We start from the raw sequence: 7,861 nt of genomic DNA on the forward strand, positions 1-7,861 counted from the left end.
TCGATGCAGGCATCCAGTCAGTGAGGTGGACCAGCTTGCTGATCTGGCTCAGAATTAATCCTGCCACCATGTCTCCCAAGTATGGGAAAACTTCAGCCTGAGAAGCAGGGTCACCCTGCTCTGGCTGCAGGCTTGCTGCGCAGGCGGCTGCGATGGCAAAGGCAGGAGTGCCTCCTCACCTTGGTTAGGTGTGCTGGGGTGGGAAGGAGCTGTGGGGTGTCCCCAGGCTGTAATTCTGGGGCAAAAATGTGAGAAGTGCCATTTTTGCATTTTCGGTCTGCTGGTGTGTCAGGCCCTACTTGTTAACACCAAAAAACCTGGTCAGCCAAGCTAGAGTCACACTGCAGTCCTCTCACTTCAGCTGGCGGTTTGACAAGAAGTTGTCTTAGCTGTCTCGTTTAATCACAAATGTATGTTTTTCAGCTTCAGAATTTAAGTAGCATTTTTAGAAGTTCATGTAGCTGGCATGAGTTTTTTAGAGCAAAACCTACTTATACTAGGTATCTTCCTTCCTTTCCTGAAAGGCAGGAGGCAAACCAGTGAAAAAATAGAGAGCACACACTACCTCTGGGAGGCTGACATGAAGTTAATTTAGCGCACTTTGATCAGCAAACGATACTAAGAACGAACACACAAATCTCGCTGGGTCCAGAAAGAGTTAATTAAATGTGTAGGAAAGTGTTGGGTGTCTCAAGGGTCTGGCCACACCTTTACACAAGTAACTGTTTTGTAGTTGAACACAGTACTGAGTACTATCTTGATACTGTGAAGTTGGAAGCAAACGATGTGTAACTAATGATCCCTGTGTGGTGGCGACTGTTTCTCAGTAAATACATGAACTGAGTTGTACAGCAGAGGCGCACAAACAATAGCATGGTCCTGATGAGGTGTTGGGGCGCACCAAAGGTGTAGTCTAGAATAGTGGTGGCCGTAATGTGCTATAGGTCAACTCACAGGTGTTTTTGGAAGGAGAGAGGTGAAAGGAAGTTTGAGGTAGCAATTTGCTAGGGTAGTAACTGTGTAGACAAATGGAGTTAAGCAGGCGGCTTGTAATTTTGTCCCCTTTGTTGTATGGGAGGCAAAGTCCTCAATATCCACAGGTGAGGCTGACAAAGAGAAATGAGTTATTAGAGGATGAGCAAGCATTGATCTTTAGAACATCCTTGCATGAGAAGGAATAAAGTTACCAGTGTTTCCAGATTCCCTAAGCAGTCACAGATTGGTGACTGTGAAGCCAAAATTGAAACACCATGTCTCATTGCTCTTTCCTTAAAGTAAATGCAGCGTAGCAATCTTTCTTAGGTGAGTTAATTCCGTACAACTCAACACTGGGTGTTTCTACAGTAAGACAGTTCAGTAGAGCACCAGATGTTTTAGTAATAACCACTAGTGATGGAGGAGTAGACTTGTCAGTGCAGGATATGTATGACTTTTTGTAGGTAACTACGAACTTAAACTGGGTCAAGTCTGATCATTCCCCAGATGGCAGGGTTTCAAGGAAAATCCAGGTTGCAATGGGAAAGGGCTTGGGTTTCATGAAACTTTCGTTTTGCTTTTGCATCTGAGAGGCCAAGCGCTAAGATCATCCGTGCCTTTAAAGCAAGGTTTTCAAGATTGCTCCGTGCAACTCCAGTTTACGCATGGGCAGATGATGGGCAAAGCTGATGATGCCAGGCCAGCAGCCTTGCGCTTTGACCGGGATTGGCGTCAGCCCAGGTGCTGGCAGGCAGGCAGTTCATGTGATGGTTTTGCAGAGTCACTGTTTCACAGCTAGCTTGGGCTGAGGTCGCTTATTCCAGGGGGTGGGTGGGTACAGGGACCCGGGTGGTGGCCTGCCCAAGCAGATTTAACGCTTTGTTTTGCCCTTTTTCTTAACTATTGTGATAGTTAAGATTCATACAAGTGCGATAATTTCTTGAGGTGGTAGATTTCATGGCCATATGCTGTGGCGCCAGTGTTATCACAGGTGGGCCGTACCTTCGGGTCTTCCCGTGGCTTGTCTGATTTTGAGCTTTATAGAGAACTAGCAACCAGGCACCTATCTGATGCAGCATTTGAATACAGCAAGTCGGTCCATCTGAGTACGTGTCAGTGCTTCCTAACCACGGTTTGTGTGTACCAAAGTGGCTTCTTATATGAGAACGCAGACAAAATAGAATTAGTGGGTAGTGAGCTGCCCTTACGGGAAAGCATTACGGTGGCCGCTGTAAATGTGAACGAGCAACACTCGTGAGTGGGCTGGTGAGGCAGGAAATCAGGATGACAGACAGATGAGCTCTTTAGGAGTGGTGGAGCCCTTGGCAGACATGGGCAATGTTTCTGTGCAGGGAGCACTGCAGGGTGACCACAAGGAAGAAGAAAGGGGTTCCTGGCAAATTTGAGGAAGCGCTTAACTGTTACCTGCTGACACAAGTAGTCTTGCCTAAGTGTCCAGGCAAAATAAAGATGTGGTGTTACGTTAGGCAGCCTTGTAAGCTGCTTTAGGTGGAGAAAAGAGTAGAAACTTCAGAAATTAATGTATTTCTGACAGTTCTCAGATACGATAGTGAAGGGTGTGTGTGTGTGACATGTTCGCAGGATGCTTGTGCAGGAACTCAAGTGGAAACTGTTTGAGTGAGAAGATTGTTAAGTTGGGGAGTGGGGGAATAAGCTTTCCTGTGTTTGACTTGCTCACATCATCTATAATTGGGGAAACTTTTACCAAATGTCTGAACAGTGTGAATGAATGATATCCAAAATCAAATGGTAAAATACCCTGTAAGAAAGGATAAGCACCGTGATTCCCATTCGTATTCAGCCTTGAACTTACCAAAACTAAGATATTTTTCACTGCAGAACCAACACACACGTATCTACGTGCACATTTACTACCAGAAAATCTGTGGTTGTCTTTACATCTGTCAAAATATAATACAGTGTTCTTTGAAGAAAAAGGATTTAGTTTTATTTTGCTGGTGATGTTTAATAAGCTCTCCCATCATGCTTACTGAAAAACCTGTCAGATACAGGGTTGTCGTACTTGAAAAGGGAGAATAAAAAAACAAATGTTCATATTTTTGTTTTCAAGCACTTCTATGTTTGTGCTTGGTACAATTCCCTCAGTTTTGAAAATGGGACTGGTATGTTCTGGCCTCTAATTTACGGCTTGGGCACTGCAAATGCTTATGTAGTATGCCCCAAACTAAAGATACTTTTTTAAACTGACTTTGTTGAGGTCACTAAAATTGACCACAAGCTACTTGTCAATCCTACAAGTATATTGTCAAAAGGATTATTTTGGAATTAAACAATTCCAGATGGTCTACTAAATGGAGTAAGGACTTCACTGTTGCATCTATAACATTTTAAATGCAGAATATTGTGGAAATGCAGTCTGACTTTATTACAGTGTTAGTTTTGTTTTATACCTCTAATGTGCTTTAGATACAATAATGAAGAAAGTAGTAACCACATGTGTTTAGAGACTGGATTCAGTTTCTCCTCAGGACTGTACATTCCTTCCCAATTATTTTTATTAGGCTTTAGCCTCTCACTTCCTGGGGCTACAGTAGACTGTGCAGGGATGAAGAAAAGTAAAGTGGTTTTGCAGAACCTGCCGTATCTGTGCTTTAACATACTTTTGTTTAAGTGAGGCAGAGATGCATAGAAGGTTCTGGAAGCCCTGATACAAACTTTGGGGGATTCTGCAATGTCATTGATGTGCCAGAAAACAGCTGTGAATGTTTCTCAGAGAGCAGCCTTAATAAGCATTGGAATAAGGATGTTTCAATGTACGGGGCTAGAGAGGAGGGTGTAACTGGATTTGTTGTAACTAGCGGAGCAAAAACTTTCGAATAACAGTCGGATTTCAGACAGCAGTGGAGGATTGAAGGGTCCCAGTCATTCTCACTTTGTGCCCTGCAGTTAAAAATACAGCTCTAGTAGTTGATCTTGAGGTTGGATTGGTTTTGAGGGTGTGTTTTTGCTTCAGCTGGTGGTAAAAACACTGAAATACAGCATTTCTGTGAGTGAGATCAGCAGATGCATCCTGAGTTACTCCAGCTAATGGCACAAGGTGCTGGGGGCTCCTTGTAGAGCTTCATGAGGGTTTAGGGAGAGCAGCCCTCAATTCAGCAGTAAGTGTATGAAGGCAATACCAGCAGGGGTGCTAAGGTCAGAGGAATCAAATGTTGAGGTGCTGTGTGTGAAGGTTCTCAAACTGTGTGTGCAGCTGCTGTGTCTTGTGCTGTGGTGAACTCTGCCGATGCTGCTTTTCTATTCCCATCTATTTCCATTTCTGTAGAGCTTCTTAATGTAAATGAATATCTGAGTGCCTTTTCAAAACTGAATTTGAAATAAGTCCTTTTCCTCTTTGTCCTCGTCATCAGTCCTCTACATGGTTTAACTTCTCTCTGTGAAAGCAGTGTAATCTTTGACACTTCTTCCACAAGCCATTGTCTTGGCAAGAGCTGGTGTACTGCCTCTTATCGCTGAAAGCTGCCCTTTCCTCCCCGGCCCTGTGGGTGACCTTTCTGTTGAAGCCTCACATGCCTGACGCAGCTCAGGGTGGCCTTCTGTTGTCTGACCTCGCTGCTTTCTACTTCATCCAAAAATACGCAGTGATCTCCTTTTGGGTTTGCCCTGTGACTGACTTATTCCTCCTTCCTATAATGGTCCGCTAGCTTCCTGCCTTCTGCTTCATCACTTAAACTTTATAGCAACTTCTTCTGACGCTCATTATTTCCTCTTCATCTCCCTTTCCTCTGTCCCAAGGAGTCAAGAGGTAGACAAGGTTTCTTCAGTATCTCTGTATAGTCTGAAGGTCTCATGGATTTTGTAGATCTTTTGTAATTAAGCTATATTTATAACTGGCTGTATCAATATTGTGCTGTGTCATAAGCAGGTTTTTTTAACGACTCCTCTAAAGATTCAGAAGTTCTTGTTTTAAAAGTAGTCATCTGATTATTTTTTTTCTTTTTCTCTAGACTTAGTTGGGAGAGAGAGAAGGTGAACTTAGCAATAGTATTCGCAGGTTTGTTAGTAGTCCAGCAGATGTTGGCTGAAGCCCTTGCTTTGAGGGGTGAGGGACTCTTGTCTGCCTGTGAAGGAAAACTTGGTGGCGTTACGTGGAGCTGAAGCAAAGACAAGGCAGCTGCAGTGAGGGAAATGCCTCAGAGGGCCAATCTCTGTCAATTGCAGAAACTTTTAAGTCTTCACTTGCACTTGAAAACATTCATTGCATGGATTTGTTCCTCAGTTGCATTACGTGGACAGTGTGGAAGCTATTTTGTGGCCAGATAAGCATTATTGTTTGAAGGGAAATACATCCTTAACGTGTATGTGCAGTGTCTGCTGATAGGAGTATGCCTGCAGAAGCCTTGAACTTAATGACTGATGTGTGTTACAGGTGACGCAAGAGGAAGGTCAGCAGCTAGCGCGGCAACTAAAAGTAACGTACATGGAAGCCTCAGCAAAAATCAGATTGAATGTAGACCAAGCTTTTCATGAACTTGTCAGAGTTATAAGGTATGATCACTTGAGACCAGATAATTAATGCCCCTAATTTAATGGATAGCTACAGCAAACGTACGAAATGTAGTGGGAAATCACTGAGAAAATTCTTCCTGCTGTTACCCGTAAAGTTTGATCAGTACTCTCCATTGTAGAATACTCCTGTGTGTTAGGAAGAATGTTGATGTGAATGTAATATATATTTGAAAGATAATTTTTTCACCTAAATCTCAGATTTTATTGATCACCTGGTAAGCAAACCTGAAAAACTAAATCTGGGATCTGCCTTCTGCAAAAAAATGTGTTTCTTAAGAAACAAACAAAAACTAAACCAAAATCACAACGGAAATACCAACCCAAAAAAACATCACTAAGTCAGTAGTTTGAGTGTTAAAAGTAAGTCCTTCCTCTATAAGAGTGTAAACCAGTAACTTTTAAATACAGTATTTATTTTTACTGAACTGAAAATGATTCTATGAATTGAATTTGAAATATCTGTTTCCAGGAAATTTCAAGAACAAGAGTGCCCTCCTTCACCAGAGCCAACACGGAAAGAAAAAGACAAGAAAGGCTGCCATTGTGTTATTTTCTGAGAATCCCAAGAAACAAGCTATCAACTGCCAGATTTTTTTTTTCTTTCCATCATTTTACATCACTTCTGGTATTGGTCTAGCCTTATATGTGCATGTCCTAAAAGTGGTCACCAGAATAGCCTTAGTCCGAGAAGCTGGCAGAATAGTTCTTGAAGAAGACTCGGTCATCCTGGGGCAGACTTCAAAACAAAACACTAAGGCTGCTTCTTTTAATACCACAGTTCCTTCCTTCTCTCCCTTAAGAGCTTGCACCTTGTGGAGTTTTATTCGCAAAGGAGATGAAACAAACCCGTGTAGGACAAGGTGTTGAAGTCATGCATAAGTTGTCTCTTGTGAATTAATTTATTTTTACTTTTGACATTTCATTAGCTATTACAAAGACCTATATTGAAGTATAGAGGATACTCCTTAAAAAAAGGAGTGGATTGGCTTTTTTTGCCCTCAGTTAAATTAGACTTGAGTATTCAGCTAGCCTTAAGAAAAACCTACACTGAATTTCATTGTCAGCAAAAATTTTCATCTCTCATTTATGCTGCAGTTTTATTTCAGTGGCCAAAACAGTCTACTGTATTTATTTTATGAATCCAGAACAGCTACAGGATGATTACTACTACTATTAGGATATGGCCAAATACCTGAGCTCATTCTGGATTGAGGCGTTTCAGCTTATTAAGAAATTTCACATCATTTGTTTGGAAACAAATTGTGTCTTCCTTTGTATTTCTGGGTAAGGGATTAAGGAAAACTAAAATTGTAGCTGTTTTTGTTTCATGTGATATAAAAATGAATTTGATCTTTCCATTGTCAGAGATGATTAAATGTTTTTGCTATATACTTTTATACATTATTTTCTTATCAAACTAGTTAACAAGTATTTTTATATGTTTGTAAGCAAATATGCTTTCACAGCATAAACTTGTGTATATGTAAAGATGAGTATTTAATTCTCACAGTTCACTTTTAACTGACAAAATGTGGGATTTGCCAAACTGTGGTGAACTTCTCCTTACTTCCGGTTATATCCAAGAACGGCCGATTATGTGCCTGCCCAACGCACCCATAGAGGAAAATCTAGTGTTGTGTTTTAATGAGCTTCACTATCCCTTACTAAAGACTGACCATTATGTGAATTATTAAACTGTAAGACTTTTAACTGATTGTTTAGTTAAACTGTGGATGGTTGTTAATTTTGAGTTCTGTGGATTGTGTTTAAACAATTCAAGAGTATGGTCCCTGATATTGAAATACTGAGTGGTATTGCACAGTTGTCACCTTACTGAATGTGTCCAACAGTTCTTTGAAACTTGATTATTAAGCAAACCCTTGTATAACTTCAGGTGCTAGAATTAAAGATGATCTAACCATTATCGGGGGTAAGCACACGGCCTCTTTCTGACTGTCTTCCAAAACCTGTAATGTATTTTTTGGGGGTGGGGAGAAGGGAGCGATGGGACCCGGTTATAGAAGATAGATATGCGTGTCTGCACAGCCTTTCTTCGAGCCTGGAAGTAAAGCAAAGCCCTTCCAATTTAAATCATGATAGATGATAGAAGCTGATGTTTGTTTTGACTTGAAGTATGTAGTCAGTGGTCCGGTTGACAGTTCTTTCTGTTCCCAGGCTGTGCTCACTGTAGAGTGCTCTGCCATAAATCTGTAGATGTCTGCTGAGAAAACAGTGCTTGAACAAGCTCCCCTTGCCTTTGCACCAGCAAAGCATTAAACCTAAAAGTGCCGCTAGTACTGTGCGTAGCAGAGGAATTTAAATTTTTAGTGTCCTT

The 7,861-nt window shown here is 41.5% G+C and overlaps 1 protein-coding gene across 2 annotated transcripts in view; it reads left to right on the forward strand.

The window, feature by feature from the left end:
• Positions 1–7,450, forward strand: part of RRAS2 (RAS related 2) — a 45,942-nt gene extending 38,492 nt beyond the window's left edge. For both annotated transcript variants that reach the window (XM_037402241.1, XM_037402240.1), the window contains exons 5-6: positions 5,387–5,505; positions 5,996–7,450. In XM_037402241.1, the coding sequence (XP_037258138.1) occupies positions 5,387–5,505; positions 5,996–6,083 (207 nt within the window). In that variant the 3' untranslated portion in view covers positions 6,084–7,450. The remainder of the gene's footprint in view (positions 1–5,386; positions 5,506–5,995) is intronic.
• Positions 7,451–7,861: the final 411 nt, after the last annotated feature.

The sequence above is a fragment of the Falco rusticolus genome, chromosome 10 (assembly GCF_015220075.1).
Source record: "Falco rusticolus isolate bFalRus1 chromosome 10, bFalRus1.pri, whole genome shotgun sequence".
In the NCBI taxonomy this organism is placed as follows: Eukaryota; Metazoa; Chordata; class Aves; order Falconiformes; family Falconidae; genus Falco; species Falco rusticolus.